General features: G+C 43.4%; 1 protein-coding gene across 1 annotated transcript in view; it reads right to left on the bottom strand.

Moving 5' to 3' along the window:
* Positions 1 to 19,737, bottom strand: part of IL7R (interleukin 7 receptor) — a 96,846-nt gene that overhangs the window by 3,797 nt on the left and 73,312 nt on the right. Inside the window, exons 3-6 of the mRNA XM_075847594.1 lie at positions 17,761 to 17,915; positions 15,108 to 15,149; positions 5,416 to 5,587; positions 846 to 963 (exon numbers count right to left, since the gene is read on the bottom strand). Of these exons, the coding sequence (XP_075703709.1) occupies positions 846 to 963; positions 5,416 to 5,587; positions 15,108 to 15,149; positions 17,761 to 17,915 (487 nt within the window). The remainder of the gene's footprint in view (positions 1 to 845; positions 964 to 5,415; positions 5,588 to 15,107; positions 15,150 to 17,760; positions 17,916 to 19,737) is intronic.

Raw genomic sequence — 19,737 nt, 5'->3', positions numbered from 1 at the left:
AGTTATCTGATCTGAGTCTTCTAACAAGCTATGCACCTGTGTGTCCATCACTTGACTAGGACATATTTGCTTCCGCTGGAAGTCAAGTATTCTGGTTCCTAGTGAATGACAGCAAGCAGAGATCTTGAAAACTGTGAGGAATTAATACAGAAAGTATATTGGAAAATTGTAAAACATTTCATTATAGACAACAATAACATTTATTTTCTGAAACATCAGGTTAGTCCACATAAGTACCTGTATTCTCTACAATATAACAATTTTGGAGAATCTTTTATTAGAACACTGCACTTTGTAATTCTCTGTTATTCCTCCTGGAAATGCATGATTAAATTGACAGCTAGTTGTTACCATTCCCCTTGTCATTGTTGCTTTTCCCTACACAGTCTGACATAGTCCAATCATCGGTGACATTGTCAAACTGTGTAGAATCAGATGCTCCAGTATTGTTATTTCATGGCAGAGGTGAACTTAGCGGGTTTTCTTGTTTTGTATTTTTGTTTCCTTGCACCGCCACTAGAGGGAGCTCCCTGCATATAAATAAATTTTTAAGTTTAATGGTAGACCCCCCTAGCGGCAGCGGCAGGCAGATACAATTATATCATGTAGCTCTGTGACTGTAGAGAGAGCTGGGAGTTTTGAGCTCTGTATCAGACCATTACTAAGATTTTTGGATACACTTAGATTAAATAGAATTAAATTATAAGTCCTCAGTCACCTCCATTAACCCCTGCATCATCCTAAAGTACCAGGCCTTATCTGAATGAGGCCTTGCGGTGAGTGAAGAGTGTACAGTTCCACATATATTTTATACACAACCACACGTAAGACTTCTTGTAACTTACCTGCTTTTCCAAAATATTGCAATTACTATAACTAGAATAAGCAAGAAAAAGGGGATGCTTATACTTAAAGCGACTGGTATAGTAGAGTGGTATAGTGGATTGGTATATGTATTCTCTCCTGCAAAAAAACAAAACCAGGAAAATGAATAACAGTTATAACGCATTTTGTTCTGTGTGTAAGATTTAAAGGGAATGTCCACCTTTCAGCACAATTGGCCAATAACATGGATCTATTCTATATAGAAAGTTGAGTCACTGAGGATCAGTACAGGATATGTAATGTAATGTACAGAGTTACATCCTGTATTATACTCCAGAGCTGCACTCACTATTCTGCTTGTGGAGTCACTGTGTACGTACATTACATTACTTATCCTGCACTGATCCTTGCAAATCACGAGTACAAACACTGTTTAGCCCCTGAACAAGCAGGGAGTGCTCGGAGATTGCTTAAACCTCTATAATTGGGACTTGCGCCTCCTGAACTTGTGCCTTTCCTTCTCTGAAATTCCATACCACAAGCCACTGGACTTCTCCTTATTATACTTAAATCCTGCAAACAGGAGCGTAACTAGGAAAGACTGGGCCCCATAGCAAACTTTTGACTGGGGCCCCCCCTCCCCCGGGTGTCACACAACCCCCCCCCCCATGTAGATAGTGCCTTTTTTACAGCCCCCCCCCTTGTAGATAACGCCATACAGCCCCCCCTGTAGATTGCGCCATACATCCCCCTGTAGATAACGCCATACAGCCCCCTCTGTAGATAGTGCCATACATCCCCCTGTAGATAACGGCATACAACCCCCTCTGTAGATGACGCCATACAGACCCCCCTGTAGATGACGCCATACAGACCCCCCTGTAGATGACGCCATACAGACCCCCCCTGTAAATGACGCCATACAGACCCCCCTGTAGATGACGCCATACAGGGGGGACTCTGTATGGCGTTATCTACAGGGGGATGTATGGCGTTATCTATAGGGTGGCTGTATGGCGTTATCTACAGTGGGGGCTGTATGGCGTTATCTACAGGGGGGCTGCATGGCGATATCTACAGGGGGGGCTGTATGGCATTATCTACAGAGGGGGCTGTATGGCGTCATCTACAGGGCGGGTCTGTATGGTGTCATCTACAGGGGGGGTCTGTATGGCGTCATCTACAAGGGGGGGTCTGTATGGCGTCATCTACAGGGGGTCTGTATGGCGTCATCTACAGGGGGGGTCTGTATGGCGTCATCTACAGGGGGGTCTGTATGGCGTCATCTACAGGGGGGGTCTGTATGGTGTTATCTACAGAGGGGGATGTATGGCGTTATCTACAGTGTGGGTCTCTATGGCGCTATCTACAGAGGGGGCTGTATGACGTCCCCTACAGGGGGGGCTGTATGGCGTTCCCTACAGGGGGGTGGCTGTATGGCGTTATCTACAGGGGTGTCTGTATGGCGTTCTCTACAGGGGGGCTGTATGGCAATCTCTACAGGGGGGCTGTATGGCGTTATCTACAGAGGGGGCTGTATGGCGTTCTCTACAGGGGGGGGCTGTATGGCGTTATCTACAGATGGGGCTGTATACGCCATACAGCCCCCCTGTAGAGAACGCCATACAGCCCCCCTGTAGAGAACGCCATACAGCCCCCCCCTGTAGAGAACGCCATACAGACCCCCCTGTAGAGAACGCCATACAGCCCCCCCCCCCTCCCAAAAAAATGCGACTTACAGTGTGTCCTACAAAAGACATGTATCCCCTATCCACAGGATAGGGGATACATGTGTGATCGCTGGCAGCGATAGGGAGAACGGGGAACCGAAATTCCCCCGAAGTTCTCCATGACTAACCTCTGACTTCCGGCGTCTGCGCAGCTCAATAAAAATGAAAGGAGCGCTGGTCACGCATGCGCACAAGCGCGACCGGCGCTCCATTCATTTCTACGGAGCTGCCGACACAGACCCCGGAAGTCCGAGGTTTGTGATGGAGAACTTCAGGGGACTTTCAGTCCCCCGTTCTCCCTATCAATGCCAGCGATCACACATGTATCCTCTCTCCTGTGGATAGGGGATTCATGTCTTTTGTTTAATGGCAGAGCGGGGAGATACCTCCCTGCTCTGCCGTAGTCGTGTTCAGTGGCGTCGCGCTGTAGCAGCCATAGCGGCTGCTAGTGGAGCCGCCGGCCATGGGGGCCCGTGCCGGTGGGCGACACGGGCCCCCTCATGCCGCGGGCCCCGTAGCAGCCGCTACGGCTGCTACGGCGGTAGTTACGCCACTGCCTGCAAATGTGTTCTAAAACTAATTGCTTAACCCCTTGAAGACAGGCGCCGTACATTTACGGCACTGGTGCTAGGTTGTTAGAGCCAAGCGCCATAAATGTATGGTGCTGGGAGGATGCAGGTGTCGCGCTTGCACTATCCCTAGATAGTGTCAGCTGTTTGTTATCCCTGAGGAAACCGACATTGTGGGTGGCAATACTCCTGGGTGAAGGAAAGTCTAGCTACCATTCTGGCTTCACCACAGACGCCGCAGAGGAGGGCCGCGGGTGCCCAGAGTCCAGTTCTGATGATCTTATACATGATCACATGACTGTAACAATGGTATGACGCTAGCGTGGTGGGCCTGCGGCCCTCCTCTGCAGCCTGGAGAGTATGAAAAACTTACCCCAGTCCCTATTTGCATAACCATGCCCCTTTTTTACATGAACACACCCACAAATATTGCACATATCGGACAGCTCCTCCAGTTTCTACCTCTTCAGACATTATAGCCCTGGAACTTTTTTCATTGGATGACATCCCTGGAGCACTATATATATATATATATATATATATATATATATATATATATATATATATATATATATATATACACTACCATTCAAAAGTTTGGGGTCACCCAGACAATTTTGTGTTTTCCGTGAAAACTTATATTTATTAAATTAGTTGCAAAATGACTAGAAAATATAGTCAAGACATTGACAAGGTTAGAAATAATGATTTTTATTTGAAATAATAATTTTCTCCTTCAAACTTTGCTTTGGTCTTGGAATGCTCCATTTGCAGCAATTACAGCATTGCAGACCTTTGGCATTCTAGCTGTTAATTTGCTGAGGTAATCGGGAGAAATTTCACCCCATGCTTCCAGAAGCCCCTCCCACAAGTTGGATTGGCTTGATGGGCACTTCTTGCGTACCATACGGTCAAGCTGCTCCCACAACAGCTCTATGGGGTTGAGATCTGGTGACTGTGCTGGCCACTCCATTACAGATAGAATACCAGCTGCCTGCTTCTTCCCTAAATAGTTCTTGCATAATTTGGAGGTGTGCTTTGGGTCATTGTCCTGTTGTAGGATGAAATTGGCTCCAATCAAGCACTGTCCACAGGGTATGGCATGGCGTTGCAAAATGGAGTGATAGCCTTCCTTATTCAAAATCCCTTTTACCTTGTACAAATCCCCCACTTTACCAGCACCAAAGCAACCCCAGACCATCACATTACCTCCACCATGCTTGACAGATGGCGTCAGGCACTCTTCCAGCATCTTTTCAGTTGTTCTGCGTCTCACAAATGTTCTTCTGTGTGATCCAAACACCTCAAACTTCGATTCGTCTGTCCATAACACTTTTTTTCCAATCTTCATCTGTCCAATGTCTGTGTGCTTTTGCCCATATTAATCTTTTCCTTTTATTAGCCAGTCTCAGATATGGCTTTTTCTTTGCCACTCTGCCCTGAAGGCCAGCATCCTGGAGTCGCCTCTTCACTGTAGACGTTGACACTGGCGTTTTGCGGGTACTATTTAATGAAGCTGCCAGTTGAGGACCTGTGAGGCGTCTATTTCTCAAACTAGAGACTCTAATGTACTTGTCTTGTTGCTCAGTTGTGCAGCGGGGCCTCCCACTTCTCTTTCTACTCTGGTTAGAGCCTGTGTGTGCTTTCCTCTGAAGGGAGTAGTACACACCGTTGTAGGAAATCTTCAGTTTCTTGGCAATTTCTCGCATGGAATAGCCTTCATTTCTAAGAACAAGAATAGACTGTCGAGTTTCACATGAAAGCTCTCTTTTTCTAGCCATTTTGAGAGTTTAATCAAACCCACAAATGTAATACTCTAGATTCTCAACTAGCTCAAAGGAAGGTCAGTTTTATAGCTCCTCTAAACAGCAAAACTGTTTACAGCGGTGCTAACATAATTGCACAAGGGTTTTCAAGTGTTTTCTAATCATCCATTAGCCTTCTAACACAGTTAGCAAACACAATGTACCATTAGAACATTGGAGTGATGGTTGCTGGAAATGGGCCTCTATACACCTATGTAGATATTGCATTAAAAACCAGACGTTTGCAGCTAGAATAGTCATTTAGCACATTAACAATGTACAGAGTATTTCTGATTAATTTAATGTTCTCTTCATTGAAAAAAACTGTGCTTTTCTTGCAAAAATAAGGAAATTTCTAAGTGACCCTACCTTGAACGGTAGTGTGTATATATATATGTATATATATATATAATATGTTATTGACAGGAGATTTTTCCCAGCACACAACAGTATCCTCGCTGACTGAATAACACGCTTATCTCTTACCATCCGTTTCTGTGTTATTTTCTGTTTGAAATGTGGTTATTGCGCTCCATGGGCTCCAGAACCCATCATAGTATCCTCCTGTTGGAATTGATCGGACTCTTGCCTCATACTTTGTAGAATATTCTAGATTTCGCTCCGGAACATGCGGATCGTCTTTTATTTTTCCAAAACACTTAAAGATAAGGATAAGAAGGACATATGAAAAAAAACTTAAATTCATAGTAACAAGATTTTATAGAAGACTTTGCTTTACTTGTACATTTTTATTAACCATTCTGCTTTGTGATGTGATAAAAATGTTAAGGGATTTTCATGTTTTATGAAAATGATGATTAATCACTGTATAAATAGAAAGTTCTACAACTTTCTCATATACTTTGCGTTTTAATTCTCACCATTTTTAATATATCTGTCTGCTGTCAGTGAATGAGAACACTCTTGCTTACATTCAGAGACAGTAAACCAGTACATACCTAGTCCTGCTCTCAGTCATAGTTGGCAACATTTGAAATATTTTACCAGGGACACTTAGGGTGTGGTGTCTTTGGTGGATGTGTCTTACGGGCGTGGCTTATCGGATGGGCCTGGCTTTCCTGAATTTTTGCATAAATATAAAGGAGCAAAAATTTCTGCACTAGTTTGGCTGACAACTATTTTGGTAGCCAGTATCTGGTTTTCCGGTTGCATACAGGCAGGCGATGTCTCACTTTATCACTAGGGCTAGGCGATATGTGCTGACCACTACTGGTAGTGTAAAAACCAGCATGGATAGTGCCACACTCAGTGCCCCTTGTAGATGGTGCTCCGCACTGCTCCTTGTAGATATTACCACACACTGCTCCCTGTAGATATTGCCAAATACTGCTTTCTGTAGATAAATCCACATTACCCCCTGTAGATAGTGGCACATGGCTCTCCTGTAGATAGTGCCACAGTGCCCTCTGTAGATAGTGGCACACATCTCTTTTTTTAGATCGTGCCACAGTGACCTCTATAGATAATGCTTTACAAAAATTGGAAAAGACCCTAGTAGTTGGCGGGTAAAAAACTTAAATATATAGAAAAATTGCCGAGGCAATAAGAACCCGTTTTTTTCCCAGCTACTTACTAACTAATAGAATAGGATAGTACAATAAATGAAATACCTTTATTAAATTAGGGATAAACGACATGAAAATGTAAAGCTACAATGTGTACTGGCACATGCAATTTGCAGACATAAATCTGTCTATAGAACATGAGAGATATAACCCAATGCAAAGTTGACACTGAGTATAACTGCTAGCTATAGTCAATTATATGAAGAATCAGCACCAGTTACCATTGCACTAAAAGACCAGTATAGTCACCCCCCCCCCCAACATATTTCGCCACAGATGCAGCATATGCCCCTAAAACATCTGAGGACGCTGCATCTGTGGCGAAACATGTGGGGGGGGGGGGGTGACTATACTGGTCTTTTAGTGCAATGGTAACTGGTGCTGATTCTTCATATAATTGACTATAGCTAGCAGTTATACTCAGTGTCAACTATGCATTGGGTTATATCTTATATCAAGGGAAAATAGCTCCTGATTTTCAGCCGTTTTATAATTAACTAGCGTTTTTTACGGCCGGTTTGGGAGCTGTTTTTCTATAGTCAATGAAAAACGGCTCAAGAAGTGACATGCACTTCTTTTTCGCGGGCATTCTTTAACGTGGCCGTTTTTTGTTTTTTTTAAAACAACGCCCTGTCGCAACTGAATGCCGATTTTCCCATTGAAATCAATTGGCAGATGATTGGAGGTGTTCTGCTTATGACTTTTTGGCCGTTTTTAGGCTTTGTCATAAGTTTCCAGGACATATTATCTCCCTTCCTCCTGCTTGGTGGGAAAGAATATTGGTAGCAGAGGGTTTATGTTTAATGTTAGCAGCTGCAGAGGCAGTTCTTCAAGCCAGAGGGCACTTACGACCCCTCCAGAGAGAGATCCGCAACCTAAGGTAATGCAACCCGGAGTGGTTGAACAATCGGTGCACCCTGTAATTTCAAACTCATGAATCCGTCAGATGTGGATACATCTAAGAGACGAGAGGTCCCTGATCCAGAATTTCCGGATCTTGTTGACTCCAGATGCATCTCAACTAGGTTGGGAATACAGCTGGAGTGGTATACAGTCCGGGCCTCAAGGAGTCCCCTCCAGAGCTCTATGTCCCTGATCCTAAAAGAGCCCAAAGCCATATTATATACTCTGCAATTCCAGGGGAAAGCAGTCCGTGTAAAGTCGGACATCATAACCTCAGGCAGGGTGGCACTTGTTCAGAAACCCTTCTCAGGGAAGTGGGAAAGATCTTGATATGGACAGAGTTGAACCTACCCATCTGTCTGCTGTACATATTCAAGGCTCCCTCAACATTATTGCCAACCGACTGAGTTGAAGTTTTACAGTCCCAGGAGCAATGTCTCGGAATCTAGAGCTCTTCAAACAGATGGCCAGGATGTGGGGGGTGCCAGAGATCGATCTTATGGCGAACCGGTTCAGCGCCAAGTTTCTCATTCTTTATTAGGGGGAGTCCTGTCCATCCCTAGGAGATTCAGGCTGGCCTACGTTTTCTCTCCATTTCCTTGATACCAAGGATATTGATGAAAATTAGGCTAGACCAGGCCACGGTAAAAGCATCATACCCTTCTGGCCACAGAGGTCATGGTATTCCCAGCTCATACATATGAGTCGAGGGTGTTACTGGAGAACTTGGTGTCTCAGAGCACTCAACTCTGCCAGGACCTGAAGAGTTTCAACCTGGCAGCCTGAAGGTGAACCAGCCCCTTTTATAATCTAAAGGGCTCTCCAATTAATTTATGAAGTCCTGCTCACCGTCCAGGTCTGGATCTACCAAGAGGGCTTACACAAGGGCCGAATGGATTTTTTCAGCTTTGTATTCCACTCAAGGAGTTCTAACATGCAGGTTAACAACAGCCTACACTTCCAGAAGGAAGGATTCGGAAAATGACTGAGTCTATCGACCTGCAAGGTCCAAATTTAGTCCAGGTCTGCTTTTTGGGTAAGATTCCTGTCACAAAAGCCCTTGGTTAAAAGGTTCCTGAAACGGTCTTCTAGAATGAGTCCTACAATCCTCAGACCTCTGTCAAAATAAGACTTTGCTTAAGTCCTAAGAGGCTTATGCTCACCTACCTCTGAAAGAGGTCCCACATAATTACCTATTCTAAAAGGTTACATAGTTACATAGTTACATAGTTTGTACGGTTGAAAAAAGACACATGTCCATCAAGTTCAACCAAGGGATGGGAAAGAGGAAGTGGGATGGGAAAGGGGAAGTAAAAAATTTCTACACATAGCAGTTAATATTTTTTTGTTCTAGGAAATTATCTAAGCCTTTTTTAAAGCCATCTACTGTCCCTGCTGTGACGGCTCCTGCGGTAGGCTATTCCATAGATTCACAGTTCTCACAGTAAAGAAGGCTTGTCGCCTCTGCAGGTTGAACCTTTTTTTCTCCAGACGGAGGGAGTGCCCCCTTGTTTTTTGAGAGGGTTTTACATGGAACAGGATTTCACCATATTTTTTGTATGCGCCATTCATATATTTATATAAGTTAATCATGTCCCCCCTTAGTCGTCTTTTCTCAAGGCTAAATAGGTTTAGTTCTTTTAATCTTTCCTCATAACTTAGATTCTCCATGCCCCTTATTAGCTTCGTTGCTCTTCTTTGTATTTTTTCCAACTCCAGGGCATCCTTTCTATGAACTGGAGCCCAGAACTGGACTGCATATTCTAGATGAGGCCTCACTTGGGGAGAGGACTAGACAACAAGATAAGGAGATCCTTTCGTTACAAAACATCAGTGTAAATAAAAAGGCCCAATTAATGTCAAATCACATTTCTGATAATAAAAGTGAAAAACTGACAGGCAAGTTAAAGTGTATGTTCACAAATGCCAGAAGTCTAGCAAGCAAAATGGGGGAGCTGGAGGCCTTGATACTGGAAGAAAATATAGATATAGTTGGTGTTGCTGAAACATGGCTGGACTCTTCACATGACTGGGCTGTAAATCTACAGGGTTTTACACTTTTTCGGAAAGACAGGGCGAATAGGAACGGTGGTGGCATATGTCTGTATGTGAGAAATGATATGAAGGCGAGTCTGAAAGAGACAATAGTGGGTGAATACTGTGAGGAGGTTGAAACCTTGTGGGTGGAACTAGAAAGGGAGGTAAACACTGAAAAAATTACTTTTGGTGTAATCTATAGACACCCCAATATAACTGAGGAGATGGAAGTTCAGCTATATAAACAGATGGAGCGGGCTGCACTGGCGGGTACTGTAGTGATAATGGGAGATTTTAATTTCCGGGATATTAATTGGTGTCATGGTTCGGCTTCAACTGCAAAGGGGAGACATTTCCTCAACCTGTTGCAGGAAAATTTTATGGGCCAGTTTGTGCAAGACCCGACTAGAGGTGAAGCTCTGTTGGATCTGGTCATTTCTAATAATGCAGATCTTGTTGGGAATGTCAATGTTCGTGAAAACCTCGGTAACAGTGATCACAATATAGTTATATTTTACCTATACTGTAAAAAACAAATGCAGGCTGGGAGGGCAAAAACATTTAATTTTAAGAAAGCCAATTTCCCCAGGATGAGGGCGGCAATTCAAGATATAGACTGGGAAGAACTAATGTCAAATAATGGAACAAATGATAAATGGGAGATTTTCAAATCTATGAGTTATTATAGTGCAAAATTTATTCCTATAGGTAACAAGTATAAACGACTAAAATTAAACCCCACATGGCTTACACCTTCTCTAGAATATGCAGTTCAGTTCTGGGCTCCAGTTCATAGAAAGGATGCCCTGGTGTTGGAAAAAATACAAAGAAGAGCTAATTAGGGGCATGGAGAATTTAAGTTATGAGGAAAGATTAAAAGAATTAAACCTATTTAGCCTTGAAAAAAGACGACTAAGGGGGGACATGATTAACTTATATAAATATATTAATGGCACATACAAAAAATATGGTGAAATCCTGTTCCATGTAAAACCCCCTCAAAAAACAAGGGGGCACTCCCTCCGTCTGGAGAAAAAAAGGTTCAACCTGCAGAGGCGACAAGCCTTTACTGTGAGAACTGTGAATCTATGGAATAGTCTACCACAGGAGCTGGTCACAGCAGGGACAGTAGATGGCTTTAAAAAAGGGTTAGATAATTTCCTAGAACAAAAAAATATTAGCTCCTATGTGTAGAAATTTTTCCTTCCCTTTTCCCGTCCCTTGGTTGAACTTGATGGACATGTGTCTTTTTTCAGCCGTACTAACTATGTAACTATGTAACTATGTAACTAATGCTTTGTAAAGTGGTAATATTACATCCCTTACCCGCGAGTCCATGCCTCTTTTGATACACGACAATATTTTGCTGGCCTTTGAAGCAGCTGATTGGCACTGCATGCTGAAATTTAGTTTATGATTTACAAGTACACCCAGATCCTTCTCAACAATTGACTCCCCCAGTGTAGCTCCCCCTAGGACATATGATGCTTGCAGGTTTTTCGTACCCAGGTGCATAACTTTACATTTATCTACATTAAACTTCATTTGCCAAGTGGACGCCCAAACACTTAGTTTGTTTAAATCTGCCTGCAATTCACAAACATCTTCCATAGTCTGAACTATATTGCATAGCTTGGTGTCATCTGCAAAAATAGAAATAGTGCTATTAATCCCATCCTCTATATCATTAATAAACAAGTTGAATAATAGTGGTCCCAGCACTGAACCCTGGGGTACACCACTTATAACTGGGGACCATTCAGAGTAGGAATCATTGACCACAACTCTCTGGATACGGTCCTTGAGCCAATTCTCAATCCAATTACAAACTATACTTTCTAAACCTATAGTCCTTAATTTACCCATTAGGCGTCTATGAGGGACAGTGTCAAATGCCTTTGCAAAGTCCAAAAACACTAAATCCACAGCGGCCCCTCTGTCTAGACTTCTGCTTACCTCTTCATAAAAACAGATTAGGTTAGTTTGACAACTTCTGTCCTTAGTAAAACCATGCTGGCTGTCACTTATAATGCTATTTATTGTCACATAATCCTGTATATAGTCCCTCAATAGCCCCTCAAACATTTTCCCCACAATTGATGTTAAGCTTACTGGTCTATAATTACCCGGCGAAGACCTAGAGCCCTTTTTGAAAATAGGCACCACATTTGCCCTGCGCCAGTCCCTTGGCACTATACCACTCATGAGAGACTCTCTAAATATTATGAAGAGGGGGACAGAAATAACTGAACTAAGCTCTTTAAGAACTCTAGGGTGTAACCCATCTGGTCTCGGGGCCTTGTGTACATTTATTTTATTTAGCTTGGACCATATCTACATTCATCCAATTCAGTATATCAACTGATATATTAACAGCACCGGCAGCGGCTACATCAGCTGCTCTTTCTTCTGTTGTATATACAGAGCGGAAGAACCCATTTAGTAACTCTGCCTTCTCTTGATCCCCTGTGACCAACTCCCCATTACCACTATCTAAGGGTCCTACATGTTCAGACCTGGGCTTTTTTGCATTTATATGCTTGAAGAATTTTTTAGGATTTGTTTTACTACCCTTGGCCACCTGCCTTTCATTTTGTATTTTTGCTAATTTTATTACATTTTTACAGATTTTATTAAGCTCTTTATATTTTACAAAGGCTTCAGATGTACCCTCAGATTTGTATTTTTTAAATGCCCTTTTTTTGTCATGTATTGCCCCTTTCACAGAAGGTGTAAGCCATGTGGGGTTTAATTTGAGTCGTTTATACTTGTTACCTATAGGAATACATTTTGCACTATAATTACCCAAAGTAGATTTGAAAATCTCCCATTTATCATTTGTACCATTATTTGACATTAGTTCTTCCCAGTCCATATCCTGAATTGCAGCCCTCATCCTGGGGAAATTGGCTTTCTTAAAATTAAATGTTTTTGCCCTCCCAGCCTGCGTTTGTTTTTTACAGTATAGGTAAAATGTAACTATATTGTTATCACTGTTACCGAGGTTTTCACGAACATTGACATTCCCAACAAGCTCTGTATTATTAGAAATGACCAGATCCAACAGAGCTTCACCTCTAGTCGGGTCTTCCACAAACTGGCCCATAAAGTTTTACTGCAACAGGTTGAGGAAATGTCTCCCCTTTGCAGTTGAAGTCGAACCATGACACCAATTAATATCCCGATATTTCCTCCTGGTCATAATCAAGGGCTGACACAGGCGGTGGAGAGCCCCCGTGTTGGAGGAGAGTAGGGCCCCCCATGCTTACCCAGTAGTTTACCATGTCACACTACGTTGTGTCTCTCCGCTGCCACTGCCTCAGTCCCTTACATCAGATTCCTCCATGACATGGTCTTTTTAAGGCTACTGCCAAACTTCACTCCAAAGTTCCCTCATTTGTAACCTGAAATCAGGTCAACTCCATCCCAGTGTTCTGGCATGTGTCTTCCTCTCATGAGGAACATAATCTCCATTCCTAGATCTCTGCTGTTGTCTTGAGATCTATTTGGCTTGCAGTAAGAGACTAGGAAGGTTGAGAATTTATTGTTTCCTGTAAGAAACAAAGACTTAAAATCCACCAAACCTACCCTGGTAGATGAAGTGTAGAGGCCAGTAGTCTTGCTTACAGTGTTAGATGTCTGATTCACCTAATTTAGCCTAAAACGACTCTACTAGAGAAGTGGACACCTCTTGGGCTGAATAAAGTCTGATCCTGCTGGATCAGATTTGCTGTGCAGCTTGGACCTCGGACTTAGTATTCATCAACCATTATAGGCTGAATTGTTGGGTTCTCCAAGGAGTCGGTTCTTGAGCGGTCAATTTTGAGTTCCACCAGTCAAGAGGGCCCTCACTATGGGGTTACTTCTTGCTAAATCCCCATTATTGTGCTGCTGCAGGACGTAAGGGAAGAGTAGATTTCTAACCCGTATCTGTTTTCCCTTAGCACAGCACAAGCTTCCTGCCCTAATGAAGCTTACTACTTTATAATAAACACATGGTGGGGGGCTAGACGTCCTTATGTAGGGAGGAGACTCTAGTTATATAGTTTGATCAAATTAAGAATTTTATATCTCCTACTAGTCCACAGGGGCAGAGATACCCCCCATTATTGTGCTGCTGCTAGTACTAAGGGAAAACAGATTAACATTAGAAATCTACACATATGGTGTTATTTTGTGTATATTTACATTTACTATGCAAGTATGGCTGTCAACCGGCCCTTTATAAAATCTGCATAAGACCCTGATAAAGTGTAAGGGTGGATCCAAACATGGTGGATTTCTTCTGCTGCAGGCTTTGACACAAATCTGCAGCAAATACTCAGCATTTTCTATGGATTTGCATATTTTGCTGAGTAATAGATACAGATTTCACTCTTTGCAAAGTGAATCCGCTGTGAAAATCTGCAACAACTCTGCACCACACTGAAAATCTGCATCATGACCTGAAATCCGTGCAGATTTTTTCTGCTATGTACTGTCATTTTTGTTGCCAGAAGTTATACAGGGGGTCGGTGCCGGAAGCAGAAGGCTCCGACTACTGTATAGCTCCGACCAGGGTTACTGCAGCACTGCTCCTATTCACTTGAATAGGAGCAGTACTATAGAACGACCACTATACAGTGGGCGGAGCCTTCTGCTTCTGGCACCGACCCCCTGTATAACACAGCTGATCGGTGTGGTGTCTGGGTGGCGGACCCCCAGCGATCTTATACTGATGACCAATCCTGTGGATAGGTCATCAGTATAAACAACATCCCCTTTAAGAACTGCACAATTTTCTTTGTTTTTTCATCTCCACATTAACTTTTTTATATTCCTATCGACGTAGCCGTATAACTGTTTAATTGTTGCAGAATGAGTTGTGTTTTTAATGGCACCATTTTGGGGTGTATATATAACTTTTTAAGGGACGTATTGAAAAGAACCCAGCAAATTTGCCGTTGTTTTTTTAGTATTTTTTCTTCGGTGATGATTGTTTTGTCACCCAGATTTATAAGGGGATTTTGGTTGTGGTTTCAATTCGTACTATTTTGTGGACTGTTAGGAATTTTTTTATAGCTTTTTTTTTTAGAAGATAATATCAGCAGAAAACAGTAATTCTGCTTTTGATTTTACAGTGTGGGAGAAATAATAATTTATTTTTATAGCATGGGTCATTACAGGTGGTGCGATACCAATTGTGTGAAGTTTTTTAATTTTTTTAATAAATTTTCCTAGTATAAATTATTTTTCCTTTTTTTCCCTTGGAATTTTTTATATAATTTTCTATAAACTTTATTGGCTATTGCCAGGCCCCCAGCTGCCATGGTAACCCATCAGCACTGCGTGATACCAATCGCTTGGGGTGCCGATGGGCTTACAGATGGAGCCCCCTCCCTTTTCAAAACCACTTAGGTGCTGTGGTCATTATTGATTGTGGCATGTAAGGGGTCAAACGGCTGGGTTTGTTCTTGTGCCGGCACCGTCACTGCAACGTACTGTTACGAAGGGTCACGTTAAGTGCCTTGCCGCTGCAACATAATAGTACGTCGCAGGGCAGAAGGGGTGAAAAAAATGACATAACAAATTGCATATATGAATCCTGCCTTATTGTTATAAAGCCCATGATGTCTGCATTTCCCAGTAACAACTCAGGATTTCTATACTTACCATCTTGTATGGACCAATCTTGTTTGTTTTCTCTTCGCAATTCTGCAAAATATAATTATAATTTACAGAAAACGAGGTAACAGCTCTCCAATGAAGGAAACTACCAATTATCAGTAATGCCCATACACTATGCCAAAAACAGTGGAAGTGCCCGTAGCCTCTCCTGCCTGTGCAGTCTCCTACAATAGTGCTAACCACATTCCCAAATAGTGCCACCCACCCTAGTAATGCCCATACAATACAACAGCATATCTGTGTTCATAAAATAGTGCAAGCCATTGTAGCGCTAGCAATAGTGCCCATTAATACTTGTAGTGCATACTATGTATAAATATATGTGTGTGTGTATATATATATATATATATATATATACATACATACATGCTATAGTGCCATACATAGTACCACTCCAAGCAATAAGGGTCTCAAGAGAAGCTCCCCTCCTCCCTTTATGATATCCAAAAGCCCTAAAAGAGCATACGGATGTAGCCATCTTTATCTTGACTCTGATAACTTGCTGCAGCGTGATATCACACAACAAAAGCCATTGAAAAAGTCAAGATAAAGGATCTTGCCACTGTGTATTTAATGTGTTAAAAGTCCAGATAAAGGCGGCTACATCTGTATAAGCAGAGGTTGTTCTTCCTCTGGTGCCAGTGATGCCCCACCACCACCCCTTCTTCACTACTCCATGAATATAAGTAATTATCAGTAGAGCAGGTATTTATTTAGGAACAATTTCTCTGTTTCTTAAAAGGATTCTTTGCTAGGTGCCTCCTTGTTTAATCAAAGGGTTAACAAAAGTTGTAGTCAAAATGATCCCCAAAAGGTCCGTATATTTGTTTTTTGCCTTTTATATAACACATTATATATGTATAAAAAAGGGGAACTTCCTATAGAAGCCGGTTATTCAGACAAACCTTGTCAGGTGCCAGGGCCTACTGGGCTTTGGAGGCCCATGGTCATCTAGTTATACATGTTCTATGCGTGTCAATATTAAGGTGGAGTAGACAAGGAGCCCATTGTTACTCTGTTGCCAAAGGGCCACATACACTACACCTGGAGCCAGCCGTGGACTCGGCCATGGGCAGTCACGGTAGAGATGTTGTAGGAAGGATGTGAAGAGTAATGGAGAGGAGAGATGTGGAGGTCGACAAAGAAAGAGAAAGAAGTAAAGGAAGTCCCTCTGTAACGTGGGGTTTCTTGACTGGCTCCCGTTTAAAAAAAACACAATTGCAGACCAAATGACTGTTGAAAGATTATCTTTACCGAACACACAACTGTTCTTACAATGACATGCAAGCATACGGTTATTTTCTCTTTAAGAGGCACAACAAGCGTTATGGTTACAACACAAGTGGCGCACAAGTGGTCTCTTAAATGTTACAATAACAGTAAACAGATAACTCTCTTTCTCTAACTATCTCCTTCCACAGGTCTCTCTACCTAAGACCAGCTCCAGCCCCTCTGAACTTTTTGGTCCTATTTGTCCAGGCTCTTCCTACTGAAAAGCTTTGATCCCACCATTTAGGGCAATTTACTTCAGGACACCGTCATCCACAGCTTTACTGTCCATGCCCGATTGGCACTTCTACTAGGAGCTCTCAAGACCCAAGGTCTCCTCCCTTGCACTTCTAGTCACTCCAGGATCCAGATAATCTCTCCACTAGGGCCCTATTTGCAACGGTCACCTATCACGACCTACTCCAATGATCATATTGTAGTCCAGCCTTTCCCAGGACTTCAAAGACCAGCCCAGATTTTAAACCTCCAGGTCGAGCAGACCCACTATAGCTAACTTCCAGGTCTACCTATTCAGGGACCTCCAATACTGCCCTACTAGGTTCCCTACAGACTTTCCCAGGGTTTGAGCACAGTACCGCTCATTTCCTACTGGTCCCTACTCCAAGGCTGACTATCTCCACAGCCCCCAGAATACTCCCCCAGTGCAAGCACTTCGGCAAGGCACTCTACCACCAGCACCGCTTCAGTGATGGCCTGATTGTACCTGCCAGGACACCCTCCTCCATGGCCTGCCTCTCTCCGTACTAGGCTATATGTCTAGTTTGATAGCTCACCGTTTGCTCCGTTACTACGGCTTTCTACTGCAGTACACACCACATCAGCCTGCTTCAGTTCCACACAGGCCTATGTCACCCTACGGCATCCACTCTAAACTGATCTCTCACAATAGACAAGTGCGCCCCGATGACCGGTTTTCAGGCACAGCTCTCTCTGCACTCCAGGTGGTTCTCCCACTCTCTGCCTCTTGGTGCCAAAACACCTCCTTATATGCCTCCCTAAGGTCTCGCCTTATACCAGCATGATGGCGCAGCATATCAGCGTCACCGCGCTCTACATGCCAGTACTTGGCTCTTCTAGGGCATGCCAGTCCCCCCCTCCTCTTCTGTCACTGCTACATGTTACCTTCCTCCACCGTTGACAGCACCACACGATCGCAGCGCTGCAAGTCAAGACACAGAATAACCACATACGTAAAGATCATTATCATCTGGCATCCGGAAAGTCTCTTAAAGGGCCAGGCAACTTATTTACATAAAGGAAACATCGTACAGTCCACAAGTGGTAATTGGGGAAGGACACTTAGTTCACCCTCCTTATACCTCCTTATAGGATATAGGGGTCCACCTACCGGCCATGGCGTTCCTTCCTTGCGTAGAACGATTTCATGGTCCATTTTTTTGCTTAGATATTCAACGCTTTTATACGCCAAATGGATGTTAAAAACATATTCCTTTGAAGCAATATTGTAGGTAATTGTTATATTGATTGGACTGTCAGGAATGGCTGTAAAAATGAAAAAAAAAACAGTCAACTTTACATAGAAAACATCAAACACAAAGCCTGTGACTATAGGTAGTAACTATTCACTGTCCATCAGAAGCACCATGTAAAATTTCTTGTTAGTTTGCTGCAGTGTATCAATGCAGTTAAAAGACTGGATACAATTGTATCTAACTCTCAGCTGTTGGATGTGGCGAAATATTTGTTTTGGATGTAAACAAGAATGTTTCCATTCACTGACAGCAAGTAGCAATCACAATACTCGTGAGAAATGGAATCACAAAGTGTATTAGAAAGTTGAGCAGAGCCATGTGAAGGAGAGAGATTAATTCTCTGCGGCTCCGCACTGTGAAGTATTTTGCACCCTGTTTGGCAGCGTAAAGTACCTCTATAGGGTACGTAGTATGGAGGGATATTTCCCTGGAAGAAATCCGTATAGGGGAGAATAGCTCTCTAATACAGGGTTAAGTTCCGTTTATTATAGTGTTCAGAGCTCTATTTTTCTGATACAGAGCTCCGAATCCACAGACATAGACATAAGATTTTGCCTGCCTGCAGCCACCACTAGGGGGTGCCAAAAACGTATATCATATGTCCTGGCAGGGAAGAATTCAGTACTACATATTACAGATTTTTGCAAAGTACATTTTGTTTGTATAAGGGGTCAGCTTGATTAACCCCTTAAGGACGTGGACTAGTTGGCACTCTCGGTACGCAGCCCCATTTTTCAAATCTGACGTGCCACGCCGCATTGAGAACACCTCAGCAGTGGCACAGGCTGATCGCCTCCATGCCACGCCGCATTGAGAACACCTCAGCAGTGCCACAGGCTGATCGCCTCCATGCCACGCCGCATTGAGAACACCTCAGCAGTGCCACAGGCTGATCGCCTCCATGCCACGCCGCATTGATAACACCTCAGCAGTGCCACAGGCTGATCGCCTCCATGCCACGCCGCATTGAGAACACCTCAGCAGTGCCACAGGCTGATCGCCTCCATGCTACCCCGCATTGATAACACCTCAGCAGTGCCACAGGCTGATCGCCTCCATGCCACGCCGCATTGATAACACCTCAGCAGTTCCACAGGCTGATCGCCTCCATGCCACGCCGCATTGATAACACCTCAGCAGTGCCACAGGCTGATCGCCTCCATGCCACGCCGCATTGATAACACCTCAGCAGTGCCACAGGCTGATCACCTCCATGCCACGCTGCATTGATAACACCTCAGCAGTTCCACAGGCTGATCGACTCCATTGTATTATTGTATAAGATATATGGTCATATGCTGTTCTTATACCCTGCTGCGTCAGGGGATTGATTCCTAGTGTTTATTTGAGCAATGTAAGCCCCTAACCATTTTCTTTTTTCTTATGTGTATTGTTATAACTTTGTTATGAAAAATAAAAGTGCACTGCCTTTGGGAAATTACAAACTCCATGTGTTTATTCTATACAATCTCTTGCGACACGCCAAATAATGCAACCCGACCCTGGGCCCCAGAGGAAGCCGGAAGGGCGAAACCCAGGGTCTGGTTGCATTATTTGGCGTGCCGCAAGATATTGTCTCATGCTTTTAGTCCTATGTCTGGTTTGTAAGTGTGGAATAAACACGTGGAGTTTGTAATTTCCCAAAGGTGGTGCACTATCTCCTTCCTCTCCCTTGTTGGAGATATAGACCATCGAGTACGAGGATTTACGCAGCAAGCTGTCTCATTACTGTGTGGAACCACATGTACCAGCGAGATACACACCGGTGGAAATTTGGATCGTTTTTTCTGCATGCAAGCTGGGGGATGGAAAACCCTTGATGGACACTTCAG

The sequence above is a fragment of the Rhinoderma darwinii genome, chromosome 1, assembly GCF_050947455.1.
Source record: "Rhinoderma darwinii isolate aRhiDar2 chromosome 1, aRhiDar2.hap1, whole genome shotgun sequence".
Lineage (NCBI taxonomy): Eukaryota > Metazoa > Chordata > Amphibia > Anura > Rhinodermatidae > Rhinoderma > Rhinoderma darwinii.
The sequence above is the reverse complement of the archived record's forward strand: the minus strand, read 5'-3'. Positions and strand labels throughout refer to the sequence as shown.